The sequence below is a fragment of the Bos taurus genome, chromosome 12 (genome assembly GCF_002263795.3).
Source record: "Bos taurus isolate L1 Dominette 01449 registration number 42190680 breed Hereford chromosome 12, ARS-UCD2.0, whole genome shotgun sequence".
NCBI lineage: Eukaryota > Metazoa > Chordata > Mammalia > Artiodactyla > Bovidae > Bos > Bos taurus.
In genome coordinates, this window is record NC_037339.1 from 18,718,875 (window position 1) to 18,745,230 (window position 26,356).

The 26,356-nt window shown below is 40.5% G+C and overlaps 1 protein-coding gene and 1 non-coding gene across 9 annotated transcripts in view; both read left to right on the top strand.

The window, feature by feature from the left end:
- Positions 1-8,288: 8,288 nt before the first annotated feature.
- The window catches only part of FNDC3A (fibronectin type III domain containing 3A), a 113,842-nt gene continuing 95,774 nt past the window's right edge, over positions 8,289-26,356 (top strand). Inside the window, exons 1-2 of one of the 8 annotated variants that reach the window (XM_024999821.2) lie at positions 9,604-10,541; positions 23,123-23,283. In XM_024999821.2, coding sequence (XP_024855589.1) covers positions 23,281-23,283 — 3 coding nt within the window. In that variant the 5' untranslated portion in view covers positions 9,604-10,541; positions 23,123-23,280. Of the gene's footprint in view, positions 9,015-9,603; positions 10,609-23,122; positions 23,284-26,356 lie in introns of those variants that run through there. The other 7 variants (XM_024999823.2, XM_005213588.5, XM_015473763.2 and 4 more) reach the window with 7 other exon arrangements.
- On the top strand, positions 26,105-26,176 carry TRNAW-CCA (transfer RNA tryptophan (anticodon CCA)). Its single transcript has one exon. It is a non-coding gene; the product is annotated as a tRNA-Trp (tRNA).

Below are 26,356 nucleotides of genomic sequence, written 5' to 3' on the forward strand. Positions count from 1 at the left end.
TTTTAAGTCAGTAGTTTCTCTAATTTGAATCTAAATATGTAGTTGGTGAAGTCATCTTTCATTATTTTTAAAGTGAATCTCTTCATTTTACTTTATTTTAATAATGGTAATTACTTCTAGTAATTCATTTTAGTTTTTGTCTTTTCAATAGAATGGTACTAGATTTATATCTTGGATGTACACTGTAAAGAGAAAATAAGATCAAAGGTCAAATGTGTCTTGATTTTTAAAAACTTTATACATGAAAATTTGAAATTAAATTAGTATTTTATTTACCTCATTGAAAGTATTCAATTTATAAACAATTTCCCTAGTTTTTCCCATTCGGAGAAAGCAATGGCAATCCACTCCAGTACTCTCACCTGGAGAATCCCGTGGACAGAGGAGCCTGGTGGGCTGCAGTCCATGGGGTTGCTAGGAGTCGGACATGACTGGGCAACTTCACTTTCACTTTTCACTTTCATGCATTGGAGAAGGAAATGGCATCCCACTCCAGTGTTCTTGCCTGGAGAATCCCAGGGACGGGGGAACCTAGTGGGCTGCTGTCTCTGGGGTCGCACAGAGTCGGACATGACTGAAGCGACTTAGCAGCAGCAGCAGCAGTTTTTCCCATTACTATACCTCATTGTATATTTAAAAGATGCCTGTTTCACTTGTATATGTAAAAATTAATGATAACATTATATAAAGATATTTGCTCTACTTACCACGAATAGTTGATTTGCCTGTTACTTTGAAAATGCAACTCAGTTTAAATATTTACTTCTGAAGTTTGCGGAAGAACTTTGGTGACAATTGCATTTAGATTATCTGAATTTTCATTTCTTAACTTCTTTAAATTTTATTTTTATTTTTTCCAGATTAACATCCCATTGTTATCTTGATAAAGTATTGCTCTGGTTTTGAAATTTGATTTTTTGAGAAACAAAAGGTAGGTAGTTTGGAGATAGTTTTTTTTGAATCCTAAGTCATCTTTGGCGTTATTATCCTTATAGATGGCTATCTCCTTCTTCTGTCTTTAAAACTGATTCATATGTCATCTGATTATGCTGGATAATGATTGTGGTGTGTTCAACTCCAGGGCTGCTATCACTGCCTCCTAAAGCTGTACAAAACATCAAAGACCTGTTGACAGTCTAAAAGACAGATATAAAAACCTTATTTTCTCAACCTAGAGAAAATCCTTATAATCTGGCTATTATTGTACGGCCCCTTCAAATCAGGAACCTATTCAATAAGCCCTGGCCAGTAATCAGATAAGACTTTTCCCTCTTTGGAAGTAAGACTGTCTCCTGTAGCATTGCTTTGAAATCATATCACTAACATTAACAAATTTGGACTATTAGGATATCATTTTGTGATTAAGGCATTAGGAATTAGTCTTTCCTAATTGGTCTCTCTATAAAGAAACAACATGAAAGACTTGAACCATAGACGATCAGTTTTCTTGAACAACTAAGTCAATCCTAGTTTAACTCCATGTCACAGAAAAACCATCTCATTTGTGAAAGCTGACTGCTGTTTGAGGTGTTCTAAGATGTTCAAAGTATGGCCCATGGACTGCCTTTTTCAGAAGCTCTTGGAGTGCTTATAAAATAAATTCATGAATCCAAATCTTTGTGTGGAGGACACATGGTAGAACCACTGTATTTTAAGTAAGCCATTCCAGGTGTTTTTCATTCATGCCAAATTTTAAGAACTACTTCTGTAAAACAGAGTTAACTCTTTATCAAAAATCACTGAATAGATCTTTTTTATTTTTTGAAAAGAAAATAAGGCTTCCGAAGCTATTTGGGATACAAATGAGGACCAGAAAACAAAAAGCAAAATATCTGAGTAATAAATTGAACAAGAATTTGGAAATTGTCCCAAGACAGATTTGGGGGGTGGGTCCCAGAAATTTAAAAAATCAGGGGGGAGGTTCTTAGCAGAGTGAGGATCCGAGGCAACAGAGTGGCAGAGTGGGATCTGAGGAGAATGATGGCCTGTGAGAAATTTCCTGTGATGAGAATGGCCAGCGTTCAATGTCAAGTTGCTTTCTATTTTATTCCGTGTTTCCTTTGCTTTTAGGGAAGCAGCTATTTCATCCACACAGGAAAGCATGGGTGGGAAAGTGCAGTGAAGCATGGAAATTGCAATAGGATCAAGAATTTGAAGCAAAATTTGACTCTGACCAACTCCTGTCTTTGGAAATACTGAGGAAGGTTCTGAACTTTCCTACCCTTACCAGGACACAATTATCCAGGACATCCTAATCATACAGTTAGTAATATTACTTATTTATTGAGCACCAGGCATATACCAGGCATTGTCATGCATCATGCCACTTACTCCTGCAAAGTAGATATTTTATCCTAAGATTACAGGTGAGGAATTGAGGCTCTGGAGGATAACATGCCCAAGATCGATCAATCGGTCAGAAATAGAGCTGAGATTTGAGCCCAGATTTACCTGATTCCAAAGCCTTTCTCAGGCTTCCCAGGTAGCGCCAGTGGTAAAAGTACCCACCTGCCAATGCAGGAGACATTAGAAACCTGGGTTTGATCCCTGGGTCAGGAAGATCCCCTGGAGGAGGGCATGGCAACCCACTCCAGTATTCTTGCTTGGAGAATCCCCCATGGACAGAGGAGCCTGGTGGGCTACAGTCCATAGGGTCACAAAGAGTAGGACATGACTGAATTGACTTAGCACTCTCACACGCAAGCCTTTATCTCCTCCCCCACATTTACATCACACCCCTCAGAGACAAATGAAAAACTTCAGACTGCTTTAACTGGTGTGCCTCCAGATCAACTGCTTTTACCTCCCTTTCCTCTTCCTGACTTGCAACAGTTCCCTATCCAAAGAGGAGCAAATGACAATCAGTGTTCTCTCTGGCTCTGTTCTGAGTTATGACTCCCAGGGTTGCTCAGGTTTGACCAGCAAAATGCTCCCACTTCAATCTCTTGTCCCAGCTCTCTTCCTCACGAGACTTTCCCCCCAAATTTCCCAAAAGACAAATCTCCACCTGCTGTTTGACCTTTTCATCTCTTTCTTTCACTTCAACGCATTGTAGCTTGTTAAGAGCTGTGAAGGGTCTGAGATTTTACACTCCTTGCAAGCTAATAAAAGCCTGCTACAGTTTCTTGGATGCTAGCAGAAGATCTGAATCTTCTGGGTGAAAGGAGTGTAATACATATGGCATGGGCTTCCCTTATGGTTCAACTGGAGAACCAGCCTATAATGCAGGAGACTTGGGTTCGATCCCTGGGTTGGGAACATCCCCTGGAGAAGGGAAAGGCTACCCACTCCAGTATTCTGGCCTAGAGAATTCCATAGACTGTACAGTCCATGGGGTTGCAAAGAGTCGGACATGACTGAGTGACTTTGATTTTCACTTTTTCACAGCAAGGAGCACCAGCTTCCTGTTCATAACAGTTCCCTTGCCTCCCAGGTCTCAGCCAGGGAAATACGGAGTAACCCAGGTGATGCTGCATATGCAGTGGGTTTGCATCAGAGCTGAAGAACCTCAAGCTTAAGAAGCCTACATCTTTTACGATAAGCTACAGGTAACTTATATGTAGAGTACATCATGTGAATTGCTGGGCTGGATGAAGCACAAGCTGGAATCAAGACTGCCATGAGAAATATCAATAACCTCAGATACACAGATGACATCACCCTTATGGCAGAAAGTAAAGAAGAACTAAAGAGCCTCTTGATGAAAGTGAGAGAGTGAAAAAGTTGGCTTTTCACTTAAAACTCAACATTCAAAAAACGAAGATCATGGCATCTGGTCCCATCACTTCATGGCAAATAGATGGGGGAAAAATGGCAACAGTGAGAGACTTTATTTTTTGGGGGGCTCCAAAATCACTGCAGATGGTGACTGCAGCCATGAAATTAAAAGATGCTTGCTCCTTGGAAGGAACGTTATAACCAACCTAGACAGCATATCAAAAAGCAAAGACATCACTTTGCCAACAAAGGTCTGTCTAGTCAAAGCTACGGTTTTTCCAGTAGTCACAACTGGATGTGAGAGTTGGACAATAAAGAAAGCTGAGACCAAAGAATTGATGCTTTTGAACTGTGGTGTTGGAGGACTCTTGAGAGTTCCTTGGACCAAAAGAAGATCAAACGAGTCAATCGTAAAGGAAATCAGCCCTGAATATTCATTGGAAGGACTGATGCTGAAGCTGAAGCTCCAATATTTGCAGTTAAAAAAAAAGGAGGTCTATGAAGGCTAAGACAACTATTATGGAGGTTGAAAACTACTTCTCTAAATTAAGGAACTGTTGAATAAGGAATCTGGATAGTTGTTTTAATTAACTCTGGCACGCATGCTAAGTTGCTTCAGTCATGTCTGACTCTTGAGACCCTATGGACGGCAGCCCACCAGGCTCCTCTGTTCATAGGATTTCCCAGGCAAGAATACTGGAGGGGGTTGCCATTTCCTCCTCCGGGGGGATCTTCCTGATCCAGGGATTGAACCAGGGTCTCTTACCTCACCTGCATTGCAGGCAGATTCTTTACTGACTGAGCCACCAGGGGAGCCCATAGATAGACTATATGAAAATAAAAGATGACTACACTTAGATCAAAGTGTCAAATAAGCCTGGTCCTGAGTTAAGAGAATGGGGATAGGTAGGGTAGGGCATTAGGAAGGAGGAACAGTGATTGTTCACTCAAGTGCCCTCTTTATATTTAACCTTTAAATAAGATGGAATTTCTTGTTGCTTCCAGTAACTACATTATCTTTGTGTGAGTTAAGACATCCTACCTTCAGTTTACTTCTCCACTTATTTTTTCTCCCTGTGTCCATTTACTTATATCTAAAATCAATCCAGTACTCTTGCCTGGATAATCCCACGGACAGAGGAGTGTTGTAGGCTATAGTCCATGGGACACGACTGAGCGACTTCACTTCATTTCAAAATCAATCTTTGGCCATCTAATGTGAAGAACTAACTTATTGGAAAAGACCCTGCTGCTGGGAAAGATTGAAGGCGGGAGGAGAAGGGGACAACAGAGGATGAGATGGTTGGATGGTATCACTGACTCGATGGACATGAATTTGAACAAGCTCTGGGAGTCAGTGATGGACAGGGAAGCCTGGTGTGCTGCAGTCCATGGGGTTGAAAAGAGTCAGACATGACTAAGCGATTGAACTGAACAGGTAAACCCATTCAACCTTCACTACAGAAGGAGAAGTTATCATATTGGATGGTAAACAAGGTGCACCTCCTGCTCCAGTGGGAAACACAATCTCAACCTTCTAAATCTGATATACAAACATCTGGAAAAGATAGTCTAGAGAAAAACCGCTGGTGTCTCTGCTTACTAGATGTTACTGAAGCATGACAGCTCTGTGAAGAATTGTCTGCCAACGTATACCATATCTCTTTCCACTAATCATACCAACGTTTCCTCTCTCAGATCTCCTAATTGCATGATTCAACAACTTTCCAGAATGCCATAAGGAACGTCAGAGGACAGCATTCATTTAAGAAATATTTATTGGGCAGCTATTAAATGCCAGGCACTGTGTAAGCAAAAGTAGGTTCAGTCCTTCTCCTCTTGAAGGGAACAATAGACACATTTGCAGTATATACGCATACCAAATGCTTCGTATGTGTGCTCAGTCGTGTCCGACTCTTTGCAACCCCATGGACTGTAGCCTGTCAGGCTCATCTGTCCATGAAATTTTCCCAGCAAGAATACTGGAGTGGGTTGCCATTTCCTTCTCCAACCAAATGCTAAAAACTGAGGTAAGTCATAGAGGGAAAAGTACATTAGTTGTAGAAGGGCTTCATCAACAAGGGGTCTTGAACTTGTCTGGGAAGTTAGAAATGCTTTTTCCATACTCAAGTTAAAATGGAGAAGAAGGTCATGTGCACAGAGCCTGTGCTGTTGAGACTGCAGCATGTTTGAGAATATAAAAGGTGGTGGGGAAGTCTTCAACACAGGAAGCCAGGGGAGAGTGGTATCAGATCAGACTAGAAAAGGCAAGACCTCACATGCTCTCTTAGGCCACCTTAAGAATGCTAGTCTTATCTTAGAGCAGGGAGATGCTGTTTAAGGGTTTTATGTGAGAAGAGGAATAGTCTTACTTGCTTTTAGTAAAACTGTTTTAGCTGCAAAGTAGAGAACTGATGGAAGGGCTCAGATCATATGCAGTGAGACCAGATTAGATTGGTGACAACAGGAAAGAAGTAGGCCAATTTGAGAGATTTTGGAGAGAAAAATGCCAGAACTTGGTGTTGCAATGAATCTGAGGGAGATGCCAGGGGGTGACTACTGCCTGTTTGATTTGAACAACTAGATAGATGAGGATAGGGCTTCCCTGATAGCTCAGATAATAAACACTAATATAAACAATCTGCCTGCAATGCAGGAGATCTGGGTTCAATCCCTGAGTCGGGAAGATCCTTGGAGAAGGGAATGGTTACCCACTCCAATATTCTTGCCTGGAGAATCCCACGGACAGAGGAGCCTGGCCGGCTACAGACCATGGGGTCATAAAGAGTCTGACAACTGAGCGACTAAAATGTGCATACACACACATAGATGAGGAGAAAGGAAAACAAGAAGAGTTTATCAACTAAGTTGGTCTAAACTTTGTAACTTTGAGACTTCAAGTGACTAAGTTAATGAAGCAGTTGATTTGGAATTTAGGATAAGGGTCAGGGCTAGAGACACATACCTGGTAATCATCAACTTTTGACGGTAACTAAAATAATTGGGGTGGGTGATGATGTTCAGACCAAGAGATTATAACGAAAACAGAAAAGAACCCAGACTAAATTGTGAGGTACTCCTATATTTAACAGTTAGGGAGAGGAGAAGGAATCTGTGAGGGAATTAGAGAAACGATACCCAGAAAGGTATCTGGAAAAGCTAAGCGCGTATAGTGCCAAAGGAAGAAGAACTCTTCGAGGAAATAAGTGATCCAAGTGTTGGGTATTACTCAGAGCTCAAGAAAGATGAGAATTTTAAATAACTTTTATTGATAAGGAAAATGAAGCACTGAGAAGTGACTTGTTCAAAGTCAGTGTAAATTAGTGTCCCTCTCTGGATTCCCAAAGAATTCATACTGGTGGCCATGCTAGGGTTATTTATGTGTGTGATTCATTCTCTCCACAGAACATAAATTCCCCAGTCCTCACTTGACTCAACCTTACAGCATCGCATATTGTTGACTAATCTATGTCTACTTCAATGGTATTCTGAATTATGTCTTAGTCTCCTCCAAAATAGCTGTTCTTTCTTGTTGTGCCTATACATGTAGGCATGCCCCAAATATAATTTTTAATAATATAGTTTTTTTAAATGACATTTTTTTCCCCCTCATCCCTACCCCAATGCCAAAGGAATTAAATTTTGAGGGATAGATTACAAGATTCTGTCTTTTTAAAAAGCTCCTGAATAGGAAGCTTTGGAAATTACTTAGAGTTGTCTTTGGAAACCACTAGCTTAGTCTTGCAGAGAAGGCAATGGCACCCCACTCCAGTACTCTTGCCTGGAAAATCCCATGCATGGAGGAGCCTGGTGGGCTGCAGTCCATGTGGTTGCTACCAGTCTGACAGGACTGAGCGACTTCACTTTCACTTTCACTTTCACTTTTCACTTTCACATTGGAGAAGGAAATGGCAACCCACTCCAGTGTTCTTGCCTGGAGAATCCCAGGGATGGCGGAGCCTCATGGACTGCCATCTATGGGGTCGCACAGAGTCGGACACGACTGAAGCGACTTAGCAGCAGCAGTAGCAGCAGCAGCTTAGTCTCGGGAGAAGGCAATGGCACCCACTCCAGTACTCTTGCCTGGAAAATCCCATGGACGGAGGAGCCTGGTAGGCTGCAGTCCACGTGGTCGCTACCAGCCTTATACAACTGAGCGACTTCATTTTCACTTTTCACTTTCATGCACTGGAGGAGGAAATGGCAACCCACTCCAGTGTTCTTGCCTGGAGAATCCCAGGGACGGGGGAGCCTGGTGGGCTGCCGTCTATGGGGTCACACAGAGTTGGGCATGACTGAATCGACTTAGCAGCAGCAGCAGCAGTAGCTTAGTCTCAGACCAAATAGAGCTAGGGAAGCAATATGGAGAAGCCACCCAACTCACCCACACTCTGATAAATCCTATTTTAAAACATAGAGTTATGCTTCAGTTATTCAGAGATCAGCTTTCCAGCAATTGTCTGGAAGAGGGCCAAATCTGGAAGTTAAGAAAAGGAAACACCTCTCTCTCTTGCAGGAAAAGAACTTTTGAGAGTGAACAACAATGAAAATATCTCAAGATACCATTTTATATAGAGTCACTGTCCTATTTACTAATGGGAAGAAGAGGAAGAAACCAAATCTCTCATTGGCTGATTGTGGATATAAACACCTCATCAATCATTACCTGGCGCCATAAAGAACACAAGAAAGGAGAAAAGAGTAAAAAATAAACAGTAAAGTAGAAAGGATGAGAAGAAGGATCTGAGTGGTTCAAGAGGCAGATGAGAAGAGGAGCAGCAGTAACAGGTATTAGAAAAGGTGATGAGAACATTCCAAAGAGAGAGAAAAAAAAAAAAAGAGAGATCACCTAAGTAGAGACCCTATATACCTCAGCAATCTTTTGGGACTTTAGGTTATGGCCAAGGTATGGCATCTGATGGCCAGTCATCAACAAAGGATTTCATTAACCACTGTATTCCTTAAGAAGGTAGGGAATAAATACATTTTCAGAGAATTCCTGTTAAAAGGTGGAAGAAAAAAGCACTGCTATGTTTGAAAGGCAGCACAATTAAAAAACCGAAATAAAGCCAGACAAAGAAGCCTGGTTACATCACCATTGTTTCTGAAGGGACAGTTCCTGGGTTAGACTCCCCGTCCCAAGGACTACCCCCATCCCAAGTCTTCTAGTAGAACCCGCAAAAGGAAGCAGCCCAGGGCAGCCCTCAGGCATTATTGCAGCGCCCCCAGTCGCTGGAGGTTCAGGGAAATCTCGACTGCGTTCCCTTCCAGGTCTTCGGGCTGGAGCACAAATTAAGGTAATGGGATTCCACGCGATTTGATTGGGGAAGAGACTAAAAAACTAACCCCCACATTTTCAACTGCAGTAAATATCTAAGTATTTTTGCTTGCTGAGGAGATCCCGGGCACTAAAGCGTTTGGAATTGAAAACATCCAAGCCCACTTCGGTTGGCTTCCTGTTTCTCGGGGGAGTGTCTTTAAAAGCACCTGCCGGCATTAAGTTTTGCGCTTTCGGAAAGAGGCAGACCCGGTGCGCCTCACAGGGAGCCTTTTAGAGTTTGGACTGAGAAATTGTGTGAGTGGTCCCAGGAACGTCCATTATTAACTCCTCATTTCCCTAGTGTCGCCAGCAGCCTGGCCGCCGCGGCGGCTACGACGACTCGGGCGCAGTCGGGCCTCGGGAAAGAGCCCGGAGCCCGGGAGGGCGGTGGGCGTCCGGGCTTGCGGCGTGGTGGGGTTACTCGGCCGCCCGGCGCTCCGGGGAAAGACGCGCGGGGCGGCGGGCGCGGGGCGGGGACGCGGGGTCCGGGCCGACCGGGGGCGCCGTCGGCGGGGCTCGCGCAGCCGCACTCGGCGAGCCGACTCCGGGCTCCTCCTCCCGGCTCCGTAGTAAGCATGGCGGCGGCGGCGTTCGCGGTCCCTCGGGTGAAACAGAAAGCGGGAGCTACGCGGAGAGGGAGCGAGGAGCGGGGCTGAGGCGGCGCCGTCACTGCCGGGAAACCACCCCAACAGTCAGTGCGCCGGCGGCTGCGGCGGCCCCGAGAGCTGGCTCTGCCGCTGAGGTGGAGCGAGGACGATCAGGAACCCGAAGAAGAGGCACCGGGGTAGCCGCCTTCCTCCGCCTCAGAGCGGCGTGACTCGGAGGTGAGAGCGCGGGCGCTCCCTTCGGGAAAGGCGGGCGTCGCGCCCCGGGGCAGGCGTCACGGAATCCGTTAGGCTGAGTGTGAAGGGCCGGGGCGCCGAGAGGGGGTTCGGGCCCGTCGAGGGGCGCGGCCCACCCCGTCCTGGGGGCGCGCGCTCTGCCGAGCAGGGGGAGCGGGCCGCGGGCGGGACGCATCCGCTTGTCGGGCACCTGCCGGGCCCCAGTCTCTCCGGGAGGCGCTCGCGGGGGCGCGGCCACGGCCCCGCCACCAGCCCGCGGAGGCGGCGCGGGGGCGCGGGCGGTCCGCCCTCCGCCCCCCCTGGCCGGCGGCCCGCGGCGAGCAGCGCCGCTCCTGGCGGCGCGGGGGTCGAGTGCCGGAGCCCTCCAGGAGAGGATCGCCGAGCGTCCGCAGCTCCCGGGCTTGTGGCCGCCCGGCGGCCGCCGAACTTGAACGCCCCTCTGAAGAGACCCCCGCGCCTGTTGGGGTTCAAACCTCGAAAACCCGCCCCGGTGTGTTTGATCTTGTTTGGCTGGTCCCGGTACCTGGCCGTTCCTTCAGTGGGCTGAGTTAACCACCTGTTCAGTCGCGGGGGGGTTGGACTCCAGGCTGCAGTCCTCGCCCTGTTTAACAACCTGGATCTTTGAACTTTTGACACGGCGGTGGAAGGACGTCATGTGTTAGGTAAAGGAAAATGAATTCATAATTTAGCCGTAAAATCGCGGGCAGAAAAGGGGCTATTTTAATTAATGTAAGTCGTTCTTTTATTAAACTGTTAGCGTTAAAAAAAAAAAACCTTGGGATTTCTTTTGTAGGGGTAGGGGGTGGATAATGGATAGTGGGGGTGCTAGGAATCGTAAATTCGGGATTTTCTTTTGTGAAATTTCATGTAAGTTCCTTTGGACACCTTTGCGTCTGAGCATCTATTAACTAAGAATACCAGGCTGACAGGATTTTTTTTGACTCTGTAAAGCTCATGTGCATGTAATTTGTGGACTCGAAATTGAGCGGCAAAACAATTTTGCTGCTTTCCGTGTTTTTAGTTCTTGAAAGCAAAATTGGTTTTTTTCTGTACTATAAGAATGAAAAGTTGAACTGTTACTATAATATTTTATCACCACGATAGTACCAGCACTAGTGCTAAACATATGCCACCCAGGAGTTGGAGCCATATGTTAGGCAGAAACTAATTGAGTCTTATGGCTATGATCTTGTATTTGGATAAATATTTAGTTTTTGTGTATTTGCTAAATCTGTAGTTCTTGCCATCGTGTAAGCTTTTAAATCACCTAAAAATAGTCCAGAGAAATGAATCTCCTGCCTTTTTGATATTTTCTCGGTTGATTTGATTTTGCTCAAGTAATGAGATAAAAGTGCACACTGAGACAGATGGTGGACTTAAAACAGTGATAAAAAGGATTGGTTGTAACACATCTTCTATAATGTAGTGCCTAAAATTTTGCTTTCAGCTTCTTAACCCACTGATAATTCTTGCCATCACCACTTATACCAGTTAGTGGGAAGAGAGGGTACTGACTTGACAGGAAAAAAAAATTTTTGTTAAAATTTTTATAAGTAATTTTGTTTCTGAATTTTAGCACTATCATAGTAAATTTTATGAAATTTTCTTTTTTCCTTTCAGAGAACATGTCTCAGTTTTCTTGGGTAGGTTAACTGAAAATTTTTTTATCTCAGGCTGGCTGCTTTTAACCACCTGTATGCTTCTGAATGAACTCCCTCTTTTTCCATTTTGTCTGAACCCTCAAAAATCATTGACTGTTTAGGAAAAATTAACTGCTAGTTAACATTGGTTTCAATCAAACATAGGGGTAATTTACTTCTCCCAAATTAATGGTATGCATTCAAAAAAACAGATTTAGGATTATCTTTTGATGTCATCTGTGTCATCACTTTCCCCCTTTATATGAGTAACTGAAAGCTGATTTATTTTCTCCTGCATTTAATAATTATGTTCTAATTTTTTAAGTTCTATGGTATAATATTGAGCATATTTTATTACTGGTTAAGAAAAAATTTCTTCCTCTTCTCTGACCAGCCAGGCAGAGGTCAGGATTGAGAGGCTACAAAACGCAGAAAAGAACAGGGATGCATGATTAATATTCTCATCATCTTTAGTAGCTTTACTTGGGTAAAGAGCATTTAATTTATGTTTTTAGTTTAGATTGATGGTTAATAGTTATGTCTGTTTAAAAAATATTTGTATATTTTAATGTGTATATACCCAAGGCTTGTGCATCTTCTATTTTGCCTGTATTTTTAAAGTACAGTTTGATGAGGTAATCTAAGGGTTTTTTTTTTTTAATGTTCTTGTTGCATTTTTCTATGAAAATGAGTCTAGATGATGTCTTTGAGAATGATGTAGGGCTATGCATATGATTTCCAGTTTTATTAGCCAGGTGATCAAAAGATAAATGATTGCTTTTTTCCCTCGAGCAGTCTCTAGCAGATTTCAAATAAATTCACAATATTGTAAATCCAAAGGTTTAGAATGCTCTGCCTGCAATTCCACTGAGTCTTTTTCAGTGCTTCTGTTTATCACATTGCAAAAAGAAAAAGAAAAATGGCCCCTGTGGATATCAGTGTCGAGAGCTGCTTGCTTGAAAGAAATGAATGACCAATAATGGTGAAAGACAATTTTTTTTCACCTGTTTTGAGAGCTTTTAGTATTTTCTTAATATTTTGGCCTCATTTTATTTCAGAGTGTTATGCTGTGGCCTCCTTATCCCTTGATCTTATCTCCATCCTCCCACTGTGGTAGTTTTGCTTTACCTTTCACATATACTTTATAAGTTTGTGGTGTAATCTATGGTCTTACATCAAGTTCCTTTGTATGTGTCTTCCTTTGATATTTCCAATCACTTATCATCCATTACCAGGCCTCAGGCTTTTTTTTCTCAAGATAGAGAGTTGCATGTGTCATCTCTGGGGAGATGACATGCTCAGACGATGGTGAGCTATTAGAGTGGGGATACAAAAGCAATGGGATGTGTTTCCTTCCTTCAAGTAGTTTACAGACTAGTTGGGGATACTAGACTAACACACAAGAAATCCTTAACAAAAAATACAAGATGGCCTTATTAAATTATGTGGTAAGGACTGGAATTTAAAGGAAAGTGAGGCTACTGAAGGCAGGAATGATCCTGGAAGGCATTCAGAAGAAGTCAGACTTGAATCTTAGGAAGGATTTCGGGATCAAGCAAAAGGAAGGACATTCAAGGAGACCAGTCTGAGAGGGTAAGTATCAGGAGGAAGATGAAAAGAAGGTTAAAGACAAGATTTTGGCCAAGTGCCAAGACATGGTCAAGAAAGGAACAGGCAGGGCTGGACAGGACAGTTTGCCCGTATCATTGTGAAGCCATCACTGGAAGAGTGCTGCATCTACTTTGACATATTAATAACTTAAGCTTTATGTTTGAAGAATAGCTTATATATTTTATATGTGTGTGTTTATAGCTTAGATCAGGGATCAGCGGACTTTCTGTAGAGTGCCAGATAGCTAATACTTTAGGCCTTGTGGGCCACTTATAGTCTCTATTGAATATCCTTTTTTATTTGTTTCTTCCAATCGCAGAATTTGACCAGCGGGCCTACTTTGCTGATTGTTGGCTAATAATTGGCTAGTTAATTGTCCATATAGCACATAATGTGAGCTGCCTTACATCATTTGTCTACATGGTTGTTTTGTGTTTTGAGTATCATTTATCTTTTTCCACATGTTAAGATAAAAATAAAGAGAACATGCAGAAATAACTTCTATTGTAATTGTTATTTTGTGACCAGACTTCTAGCAACTGCCTAGACTGAGTTTCACAACTAGGAAGTGAAAGAAGAAAAGCCTTTGAGCTAGTCCTTAGAGCAGTGAAAATAGCTACTCCAGGGCTTGATTTAGAATCTGTATAAGACTAAGTATATCAACTGCCTATTCAGGTTGTACATATTTTAAACTACAGCTGTCATTGTAGAAGCCTTGGCTAGGATGCTGGTGGCCTGCAAATGACAATTGGGGAGCAGGCAGCAGGAAACAGCGTCTATAAAAGTAGTTGATGAGGAGTTAGTAAAGAGTAGAGCAGTTGCAACATCCCTCAGTAACTCCAAGAGTCACATAATTGACATTCACATTGATGAGCTTGAGTCATCAAGAAAAGATTGTATCACGTGTAGATTGAGGCAGAGAAAAAAGACCTAGACGTCTCTTTTAAAATATTTTCATTATGATTGTTTAGAGATAAGTTACAGTGATTTAAAGGGTAAGTATCGGTTATTTTGAAGATTCCTCTACATGAAATACCTCTTTTGAAGTTTCTAAATTTATAGGTGTATGTTTCGGCAGTTCTGTTTCCTTCAGCACATTGTGTTTCATGTACCATTACCAGCTAAATAGTGGTGCTTCAGGTTATGGTTGCATGAATAAAATTGGCTAGGGTTACTCTGTATTTTGTCTTATCAAGAAAGTAAGAATATAGCATGAGAGGTTTCTTTGAATCAGTACATTCTGTATGTCAGAGATAGCATTAGGTGTTGGGAAAAGTAAAGATATATAAGATGGAGAGCTGTCTGGGTAAAATCAGTAGAGTTTCTTTTTTTCCTCTTAAAGACATTAAAAGCAGACAAAGCAACAAAACCCCCAAACTGAAGTTAACTCTTGCCCTTTTACTTGTACTAGCGTTTTCCATGCTTTGTGTATGTGTGTACTGTTTTCGGTTTTAAGGCATTATAGACCTTTTGAACTAAATTTCAAGCCTTCGTGAATTGCTACATAATAAAAGTTCAGCTTTTTAAATTTCACTTTAAGGAGAAATTAACAATTCACTTTGCCACCCCACTTTTGTCAGAATTTGAAACAGCTTCATTATTCCAGCTGTTTCCGTTTCCTAGATAGGAGATAAAGTACTTTGGATTTTAGTTCCAACTTACCCTTATTAGCCATATGATTTCAGATTAGGTGTTTTTTTTTTCAGTCTCGGGTTCCCAGTTCTTAAAATGGAGAGTAATATATATCCTGTTTTCCCCACAGAAATATTGTGAGCATCCAAAGGGATGTTGGAAACCATGGTGGTATTAATGTACCATATGTTTTTACATTAATACTACTACATTGGAAGCAGTGCAACCTTTTTTTAGTAAGACCAGAAATCACGAGTTCAAGCTTTATCCTCCAAAGTTCTGTAAATAATAGTATTCCAGTAAACATTTGGTTTACTCAAAACTTTTAACTGCCTTCTTGGCATAGACGGTGCACATTTTAAAAGCTTTCTTTCCATTCTTATTAATCTTTCATTGTCCCTATCCAACGCCTGTGTTCCTCTTTGCAGGAGAATACTGATCTACTCAAAGGAAATTCAGCTAGTCTTTCCACAGTGGGATAGAAATATGCAAAAGTGAATTCCTTATGTTTTTTTTTTTTTTCCAAGTAGATGACTATTTCTGTATGTATAGTAATAAGATCCACTTGAACTCTGACTGGAAAGTTGATTATATTTTTTAAAATCCTATATAGACTGCCAGATATGTGGTGGTACTCTGATTTTACAGATGAAACTATTCTGATTGACTTCCATCTCTTCCTGCCTCACTTCTTGAGATTGCTTATGTGCTAGTTGTTAGAAATACAAAGTAAGTATGATATGTGCTTTGAAATAAACCTTGGTGTAAAAGATCTCTAAATTTGACAGATTGTTAATCAGCCTCTATCAAAAATGTCTGAAAGTCACCGTGTTCTGCTTTTCTTCTTCAGAATCCACATTTTAACATGTATTTGAACAGAATAATTTGAACAATTTAAGTAATATCTTAGTGAAATCCAATTCCCTAGTGAGGAGGAAAAAAAAATCTGCCTACTTCTCTGGCAGTTCTAAACAGATGTTTAAGTACATTTTAAAGCACAGTTAAGACTTTTCTTTAAAAAGTAATTATATGCTTTCTTTGCAGGAATAGATGTCAAATACAACTGTGTTCTTTTGTTGAGATCTAGCTTGAAGGGAGTAATGATTTCATTTACTTCAAAATCCATTTGTCTTAAGATTGGCTTAAATAAAAATAAAAGTGAAGACATAATTTTTTGTGATTTTTATTATGTTTTCATTCTCTAAATTTTTTGGTTGGCTTGTGATAGCCATTCTTTTTTGTTTTCCAAAGATTTCTTTTTTTTTATTAGAGTATAGTTGATTGACAATGCATTGTTAGTTTCGGGTATACAGCAGAGAGATCAATTATGCTATGCTATGCTATGTTATGCTAAGTCACTTCAGTCGTGTCCGACTCTGTGCAACCCCAGAGACGGCAACGCACCAGGCTTCCCGTCCCTGGGATTCTCCAGGCAAGAACACTGGAGTGGGTTGCCATTTCCTTCTCCATTGCATGAAAGTGAAAAGTGAAAGTGAAGTCGCTCAGTTGTGTCCGACTCTAGCGACCCCATGGACTGCAGCCTACCAGGCTCCTCCGTCCATGGGGTTTTCCAGGCAAAAGAACTGGAGTGGGGTGCCATTGCCTTCTCCGGAGATCAATTATACATGGATCTATTCTTTTTCAAATTCTTTTCTCATTTAGGTTGTTACAGAGTATTGAGCAGTGTTCCCTTGCTGTACAGTAGGTCCTCGGTGGTTATCTATTTTATATATAGCAGTGTATACATGTCAATCCCAAACTTCCATTGTATCTCTCCCTCCCACCCTTCCCCTCAGTAACCATAAATTCATTCTCTTAAGTCTGTGAGTCTTTTTTGTGACAGCCATTCTCAATCACAGTTTCATTCTTAGACTTGATTTTTTTCTATGTCATATTTTCATTTGCAATATGTATTTTCCCTTACATTTTAGTTAGTAGTTTATGAAATATATCTTTGTTTCTTCTGTATTAGGACTAGCTCTTTCCAATACTTCAGATCATTATTCCTCAAATGCCATAGTGTCCTAGAATTATATTTTTTTATCGATTACTTGAACCTGGCCAAAACTGGTCTAATGTGTGTGACAGAGTAGAGTTTGGGTAGAATGTGTGGGCAGCTGTCCCTCTACCTAGTTCATCTTCAGGCTGCTTCCAGACTGTTCCTTCAAAAATACAAATTTATTTAAATCATTGCTCAGTTTTAGAAATTAAACTACACTACATTTCCTGCTGTGTCAATTATAATGTATTCTGTCTTTATCTTCAGAGTTTGTACTCTGATGATATCCCGTAGCTGGGCTTCCCGGGTGGTACAGTGGTAAAGAATCTGCCTGCAGTGCGGGAGATGCAGGTTTGGTCCCTGGGTCGGGAAGATCTCCTGGAGAAGGAAATGGCCACCCACTCTAGTATTCTTGCTTGGGAAATCCCATGAACAGAGGAGCCTGGCCGGTTACAGTCCATGAGGTCTCAAAGAGTCGGACATGACTTAGCAACTAAACAATAACAAATTCTTTGACTATATCTATTTCCCATCACTTGCCAGCTTTGTAGTATAAACAGCCTGTGTTTTATGTTAGGCAGGTATAGGTTGTTATACCTTACTGGCTGTTATGAACATGAACATATTACTTTACCTTAGTTTCTTATGTTAAAGAGGGGTAATACAGGGATCTGTCTCCTAGAATTAGCTGTTATAGGGATTAAAAAAGAAAGAGCCTATTAAACATGGCAAGTAAAATACTTGCCATGGGATACATATATCTAGACCTTTGATAGGCATTTCTAGTCATTGTTAGGTATCCAAATTCTTGTTTTCACCATTTACTTATATATCTATCATTTGTTAAAAAGTTTAAATGTTTTGGATACTTAGAATATGAATGTCACAGAAATCAACGTTGTATTCCTTTTGTGTAGCAATTCACACACTTGGATAAAAGGGAAAGGCATATAAAAATATTTTAAAATGAAAAGTAAATAAAATACCTCTTCTCTTATCTCTCTTTTCTTGTGTGAATCCTTTCTGTAGTTTAGTACTGAACTGCTGTATGCTTCCCCAGTATGCTCAGAATATCATGAATGTGTACGTAACATACTGTAGCATGTATATATATATTTTAACTTGCCTGTCTCATCTGTTAGACTGAACTCTGTGAGTTTGAAGCGTACTTCACAGGTTGGCAATTTTGTTTTGTTTTTTTCTTGTAAAGGAGCAGATAGCAAGTATTTTAGGCTTTGTGGCCATATGAACTTTGTTGCAACTACTTAACTGTGGTTTAGGAGCCTTAAAAATAGCCAGAGATAAATTGTAAATATTAGATATAACCGCATGCCAATAAAAGCTGGCAGGAGGCCAGATTCAGTGCACAGGTCTTCGTTTGCTGACCCCTATAATGCGGCATACCTTTTGGCTGGCAAATGTAAGGCACTCAGTAAATGATAATAATTATTTATGTATTAAATGATTTCTGTATTCTGTATACTATTGTAAACAACTTTATATATATTAGTTTACTTAATCCTTAAAACGATTCTTTGAGGTAGATATTATTGTCATCATTTTTAAAATGAAGAAACTGAAGCACAAAGAAGTTAAATCATATAAGCATTTTTGCTTAAAATCATATAACTAGTTAGTGAAAGATTTGGGATTTGAACCCAGCATCTGACTCAAGAGCCTAGCTTTGAATCACACCAGTTCTGATATGTAGAATTCCAGGAGTGTAATATTGATTCAGTATTAGGAAATATATTAATGTAATTCACTATATTAATAGGTTAATGGGGGAAAGTATGTTTCTCTCTTTGATGTTAAAAAAAAGAAATCATTTTCTAAAATTCAGTTATCCCTGACAACTTTTTATCAACCAAAAATAATCTTGTAAAGAGAGTACCAGAAACCTGTATTAAATGTCATAGTGAACTATTAGAGTACTTTCATTAAAAGAAAGGAACATTGGTCAAAGTAGCTAGTACATTAAGAAACAAGAAAAATAACCTCTAAATAACGGGGAAGAGGAGTAAGGTGGAATATATTATGGTTACGGTTTGCAATTGATATGATTATCTACTTAGAAAATATAAGACAGGCAACAGAAAATTATTTGAATCAAAAAGAGATTTCAGTAAATCAAGTTGCTATCGGATAAACTTAGATTCATTAGCTTTCTTATAAACCAGCAATAACCAATTGTGAAAAACAGTAAGAAAAGTAGAAGCCTAAATTATAAAATACTTAAGAAATTTTTAGAAATATGTTGTATCTGAAGAAAAAAAGTACAAGAAGATCTTAAATTGATAGAATAGTATATTTCTGAATGTGAGAACTTAATTACCAAATTATTCAGTAAAGACAGTGTAATCCTAATTAGAAATCCAACAGAATTTTTAAAATGGGATTTGACCAACTGATGTTTCAAGTTTTGAGAAAGAAAGTGCACCAGAATGGACAGTTAAGTTTCAACATGAAGCATAACAAAAGGGAATTTACCTTTTGTTTTCAAAGATGAAAAACAGGCATTGAAACATGTATAATATCATATATGAAATGAATCACCAGTCCAGGTTCGATGCATGATACAGAATGCTTGGGGCTGGTGCACTGGGATGACCCAGAGGGATGGTATGGGGAGGGAGGTGGGAGGAGGGTTCAGGATGGGGAACATGTGTATACCCATGGCGGATTCATGTTGACGTATGGCAAAACCAATACAATAGTGTAAAGTAATTAACCTCCAATTAAAATAAATAAATTTATATTAAAAAATTAAAAAAAGATAAAAAACATACTGTAAAATTATAATTATTAAGAGTTTGGAGTAGGAATGAGCATGTTGATCAAAGGAACAGAATAAGGAATTCAGGAGGAGCTCCATGGTTACAGAAGAATTTATTATATGATAAACAAGTGAGTAATGGAAGAGCTAGTCTATAAATGATGTTAGACAATTGGCTATCCTGTTGAGGTAAAGATAATTAAGTACTCACTTTGTGGCACTCTCAAAACTAAGTTCCAGTTGGACTAAATACATTCAGTAAGTAAAAAATAAAATGGCAAAAATTTTGGAAGACATGAATTTAAAAAAAATTTCAGGGCAGTGAAAGCCATTTCAAATGAGATGTCAAACTTAAATGGCATTAAAAAAGACAAGCAGTGATGGCCTGGGCTAAAATATTTGACATGTAATAGACAAAGTTAATAGTCAAGGTATACAAGGTGTGCCTACAAATCAACCTGGTAGAAAATGAGAAAGGATGTAAGTAGGAAATTCATAGGAGTAGAAATGTAGCCTATACAGTTTTGAAGAGATACTCAAACAGCAATAATAAGAGAAATGTAAAACATCGATGAGATAAGATATTTTTAAATCTTTGTTAATTGGCAAAAATTGGAAAACCTTAGCTAAGTATCAAATTGGAAAGTAGCCACTCAAACTGTTGAACAGAGTATGAACAGTTTTATCTTTTTAGGGTAGAAGTTTAGTTGTATCTATCAATTTTGAAAGTGTATACTTCTAAACCAAAAGTTTCATTTCTGTGTATCTATAATACAGAAATAATATCATAGGTTCATAGAGACTATTACATGATTTTTCCTTGAAGAAAGGGAAATACATGAAGAAAGATGAAAGCATGTCGTGCTCATCACTGGAATAAATTACAGCGTACCCCCTGGTAGAATATTAGATAGTCATGAAAAAGGATGGAGTAGATACAGATACACTTCTTTAGAAAACTCTTAAGACATTTTACGTGAAAAAGCAAGACACTTACCAGTCTGTACAGTTATATTTAAACCACTCCCCTAAACCTCATCCAGGCTTCCCAGGTGGTTCAGCAGTAAAGAATCTGCTTGCCAAGCAGGAGACACTGGTGCACAGGCTTCAGTGGTTGCGTTCCCAGGCTCTAAACCACAGCCCTGATAGTTATGAAACATGAGCTTAGCTGCTCCGTGGCATGTGGTATCTTTCCAGACCAGGGATCGAACTTGTGTCTCCTGCATTCACTGAGCACCAGGGAAGCCCTGGCTGTGTCAGGTCTTAGTTGCATCTTGCAGGATCTTTACTTGTGGTGCACAGACTCTCTTGTTGCCATGTGTAGGCTCAGTTGCCCTGCGATATGTGGGATCTTAGTTCCCTGACCAGGGATTGAATCTGCATCCTCTGTGTTGCAAGGTGGATTCTCAACCACTGGACCACCAGGGAAGTCCCAAATTACATATATTTTTTAGAGTCATTTTTCTGGAGTACCATTAACATCAAACAGGGTAATTTAGTTAATTAGTCTTAGGAAAAATATAATCTAACATCATGTACTTATTGTTAGATCTGTGAAATGTTTGTTTTGGGGTTCTGATAAGAAATAATAAGATTTTGCATAGTGATTTCTGTGACTTTCATCTTGGTAAGTTTCACTGCAGGGGAATTTTAAAATGCTCCCCCTCCTCTTTTTTAATCTAATGTACTATGAGGTAGCACAGAGTCGGACACAACTGAAGCAACTTAGCAGCAGCAGCAGCAGCAGCAGCAGCAGCAGCAGCAGCAGCAGTCAAGTTTAGAAGGTAAAAAGTCCAGACATTGGAAAAAAAATAGGATCTAAATTGGAAAAGTAACATTTTAGGATATCAGTTCAGATGAATTAGTAATTTGGATAAAAGTCCAAGTTCAAGCAGAATTTCTTGAAATTTCCCTGAAAGGGTATTTAGATAGTTTATTACAGCTGGATGTGACTCTGTAGTTGCCTTGAGAAGTTGTGGCTTCTTGAGACTGTTCATTTTTAAATCAGAATTTTGATAAAAGTGATATAACCATAGCCACATTACAAAACAGTTATACTGTAATTCCACTATCTTAATATAGTTGCTACTGTAATTTTAATACTTTTACCTAATGTTTTTTCATATGTATATTTTCAAGTAATCCTAAAATGTAGATTTAAATGTACTAAATCTACCTTGGAGTGTATAAAAGTCTTGTGATTTCATGTGTAGCCTTGGAATCCTATAATTTTTAGTTTCATTGATTTAGACAAGGCAAAAGACCAAAAAAACATATTGGATTTCTCAATATATTAATAAATGTACATAATTTTCCTATGTGTCTGTCAGTTACACTCTGGCTGTAATCCAAGTAGGATCTTTCTTTGTATTTTCCCACATACTTTTTGAACAAGTAGAGCTGAAGTTTCAAACCCCCAGCCAAGCTTATTTCCATGAGTTATCTACCTTGGCTTCTAGGTCTCGACTGTTATCATTATGACAGCAGCATCATTAAAATAGAACAAATTCATGTCGAATGGATGGCTGTTAATAAGGTTAGGAAATAAAGTGTATGCACAAGGAAACTAGTACAGCTTCAGAATTATGACAGGGACTGAGTGAGAAAACAGTACTGTTTCTAAACCTAGTAGTGTTGTCACTGAATATCTCCTCCCCCCACCCACCCACACAAACTCATATCTTGAAGCCCTAAACCTCAGTGTGATTGTTTTTGGAGGTGGAGTCTTTGGGAGATTATTAAGCTTAGATGGGGTCGTGAAGCTGGAGCTCTCATGATGGATTCACTAATTCTTATAAGACACAGAAGAGGGCAGAGCTTTCTCTCTCTCGGCCATGTGAAGATACAGCAAGAGAGTAGCCATTCGCAGGCCAGGAAGAGGACCCTCACCAAGAATCTGTGCTGGCACCTAATCTTGGACTCTCAGCCTCCAAGAACTGTGAGAAATAAATGTGTGGTGTTTAAGCCACCCAGTCTATGGTATTTTGTTCCAGTAGCACAAGCTAAGACAGTAATTGGTATGATAAGTAGAGTGCAATGGTAACATATTTATCTAAAAATGTACAAGTGGCTTTGGAACTGGGTAATGGGTAGAGTTTGGCCACCTCATACGAAGAGTTGACTCATTGGAAAAGACTGATGCTGGGAGGGATTGGGGGCAGGTGGAGAAGGGGACAACAGAGGATGAGATGGCTGGATGGCATCACCGACTCAATGGATGTGAATTTGAGTGAACTCCAGGAGTTGGTGATGGACAAGGAGGCCTGGTGTGCTACAATTCATGGGGTCGCAAAGAGTCGGACACGACTGAACAACTGAACTGAATGGGTAGAGGCTGGACAAACTTTTGACGTATGTGCCAGAAAAAGTTGTGCTGCAGTCCATGGGGTTGCAAAAAGTTGGACGCAACTGAATGGAACTAAGGTCCCTAACATGAAAAGACTGAGCTGGGGAGAAGGAAGGGCAATTTGACCCATGTTAATTTCACCTACTTGGAGAAGGGGCGGGAGCAGTGGAGAGCAGTAAAAGTCACTGTTTCTTTAACATTTTGGTCTTTGAATTACTCCCACTTCTCATTTCCCCCAGTAGGAGAACACTAAGCCCAATCAGGTATACCTTGCAAAGAGGACAAATAACCCATGGACCCACAGTAACTTTGACCCCTCCAAGAAAGAAATGATGAGAATCAACATTCACTGAGATCCTACTATGGGCTAGATGTGGTCCTAAGTGCTTCGTATGTGATGGTAAGTGATACAGGCAGCATTCCTGTGAAATAAGCAGTGTTCTCATTTCAATATGAGGACACTCCAGCTCAGAGAAAAAAGTAACCTGCTCTAAGTCACAAAGAACTTACTTGTCAATCACTTGTTGCACCATCCAGCACCGGCGAGAATAGAGCACTAAGTGGTCTCACCCAGCTTAGTTCTCCCCATGAAGTGTTTTGGAAATCTGTAGAATTTATCTGCCGGTTTAACCATGTACGTGTTGACATACATATCAGGTTATATTCTTTAGATTTCTCTTTCATGTGACAGGTGGTATTTCACATTTATTTTTTATCTGTATAGTTAGATTGCATTACCTGTGAATTTCATTTCAGAATAGGAAAGGGATATCTCAAAACATGTGATTATATGAAGGTAGCCTCTGAGTCTGAGCACCCCGAGAGCTACTGCACTAACTAGTTACTCCCAGGTTCGTGGAGCGTTGCCTAAGTTTTGCAGGCAAATTCTTTACCGATTGAGCCACCAGGGAAGCCCAGAATTGTCATTAAGGGACTGCTAAAGGCAAATAGTGAAAGCTTAGAAAGAAGAGAGGAGAGCTGGAGGAGAAAAGCTCCATTATTTTAGAGAATTCATAAATGATCATGAACAGAATGTTGGTAGAAATATAGACTGTAATGGCCATTCTCATGAGGTCTCAGATGAGAATGAGGAACTTGTTATTGGACAATGGAGAAATGGTGATCCCTGTTATAAAGGAGTGGAGAACTAGGCGGTGTTGTGTTCATGTTCTAACATTTTGTAGAAAGTGAAACTTGTGAGTGATAAAACTAGATATTTAACTGAGGAGGTTTCTAACCAAAGTGTTGAAGGAGTGGCTTGATTCCTTCAGACTGTATAGCAAAATGTGAAAAGAGAGAAATGAATTGAAGAAGGGTTTGTGAAGCAGAAAAGAACCAGAAGTTAAAAAGTATTTGGAACATTCTCAGCCTATCCAGGTTGCAAAAATGAGAAAGCACCTTCAGAAGAAAACACCAAGAGTGTGGCTCACCAACCATTTAATAAGGATATTAGTGTGGACCTGAGCCAAGGACTTAATCAGCATCTCAACAGAAGCTAGGAAGAGATGGAATTATACCATTAAAAACACTGCCAGGTGGGGCTAATGGGCCAGGTGTGAGACTCAAGGAAGCAAGGAGAATGCAATGAAGGAAGGCTTTAAACATGTGTTACTCTTCAAGAATAGAGAAGTATCCCAAAGGATCAGGGTCATCAGGGCAGAGTGCACAGACCTGAAGGGCAGGGTACCTCCACTTTGATTTCACAGAATGGAACTTCTGCCTTGCAGAGCCACATGGGCAAGACTCTGCCAAGCGAAAGGAATGTCTTTGGAAGTGATAGCACACCCCTTAGGGTCCAGAGGGCAGAGCCTGAAACCAAAGATATTCTTATTCTCTGGTCTGAAAAATCTAATGGTATTTGCCTTGCTAGATTTTGAACTTCCTCGGGACCTGTCACCCTTTCCTTCTGATTTCTTCCTTTTGTAATGAGACTGTCTATGTTAGGCCTATTTTACTGTTGGAGTTTGGAAGCATGAAACTTAACAGGTTTCACAGGTTCACAGTGGGAGAGGAATTTTGTCTCAGGATGAATTGTACCTCAGGTCTCACCCAAATCTGATTTAGGTGCAATTTTAGACTCTGTGTTGAAATGAGTTAAGCCTTTTGTGGCTATTGGGATGGAATGAATGTGTTGTTTGTGTGTGTGTGTGTGTGTGTGTTTAAATTTACATGAAAAGAGCCGGGGGGATGGGGGGCCCAGGGGCAGAATTTAGTATGGACTAAATGTTTGTGTCCTTCCAAAATTCATATGTCATAACCCTGTACCATTATGTGTTGATATTAAGGAGTAGGGCCTTTGTGAGGTAGGTGATTCATGAGGGTGGAGCCCCTATGATGGGATTAGTGCCCTTTAAATCCAGGAAGAGGAAGAGAGACCAGAGCTTTCTCTCTCTCGGCCATGTGAGGGTACAGAAAGAAGATAGTCCTTTTGCAGGCTGGGGGAAGGGCCCTCACCAAAAACCTGACCATGCTGGCATCCAGATCTTAGACTTCCTACCCTCTAGAACTATGAGAAATAAATGTCTGTTGTTCAAGCCTCCCGATCTGTGGTATTTTGTAGCAACTGGAGCTAAGTTTGCAAGTGTTTTTTTCCATTTCCATAGGTTGCCTTTTCTCTCTATTCAGTGTGTCCTCTGATGCACAAAAAGTATTTGAGGTTGATGTCCTATTTGTCTATTTTTGTTTTTGTAGCCTTTACTCTTGGTGTTATATCTAAGAAACAATTGCCAAGTCCAGTGTCTTGAAGCTTTCCCCCTGTTATCTTCTTGGAGAGTTATGGGTTTCACATTTGGGTCTTTAATTCATTTTGAGTTAATTTTTGAATGTGGTGTACAAGACAAGGGTTTAACTTTTTTTTTTTTTTTGGCATGTGAATATGCAGTTTTCCCATCACTGTTGAAGAGACTGCCCTTCCTTGTTGACTGGTCTTGGCATCGTTGTCAAAGATCATTTGACCATATACGTGACAGTTTGTTCCTGGGCTCTCTGTTTTATTCCATTGGTGTATTTGTCTTTATGCCATTATCACACTGTTTGATTACTATGGCTTTGTAGTATGTTTTTTGAAATCAGAAAGTTTGAGTCATCCAACTTTGTACTTTTCGAAATTATTTTTCTGTTTTGGATTCCTTGAGATTCCATAGGAATTTTAGAATGAATTTTTCTGGGAAAAAAAAAAAGCCATTGAGATTTTGATAGAGATTACATTTGCTCTGTGATCTTCCCTGGTGGCTCAGAGGTTAAAGCGTCTGCCTCCAATGCAGGAGACCGAGGTTCAATTCCTGGGTGGGGAAGATCCCCTGAAGAAGGAAATGGTAACCCATTCCAGTATTCTTGCTGGAGAATCCCATGGATGGAGTAGCCTGGTAGGCTACAGTCCACGGGTCGCAAAGAGTCAGACACGACTGAGCCACTTCACTTTCACTTTCACTTTTCACTTTCACATTTGGTCTGTAGATTGCTTTGGGTATTAC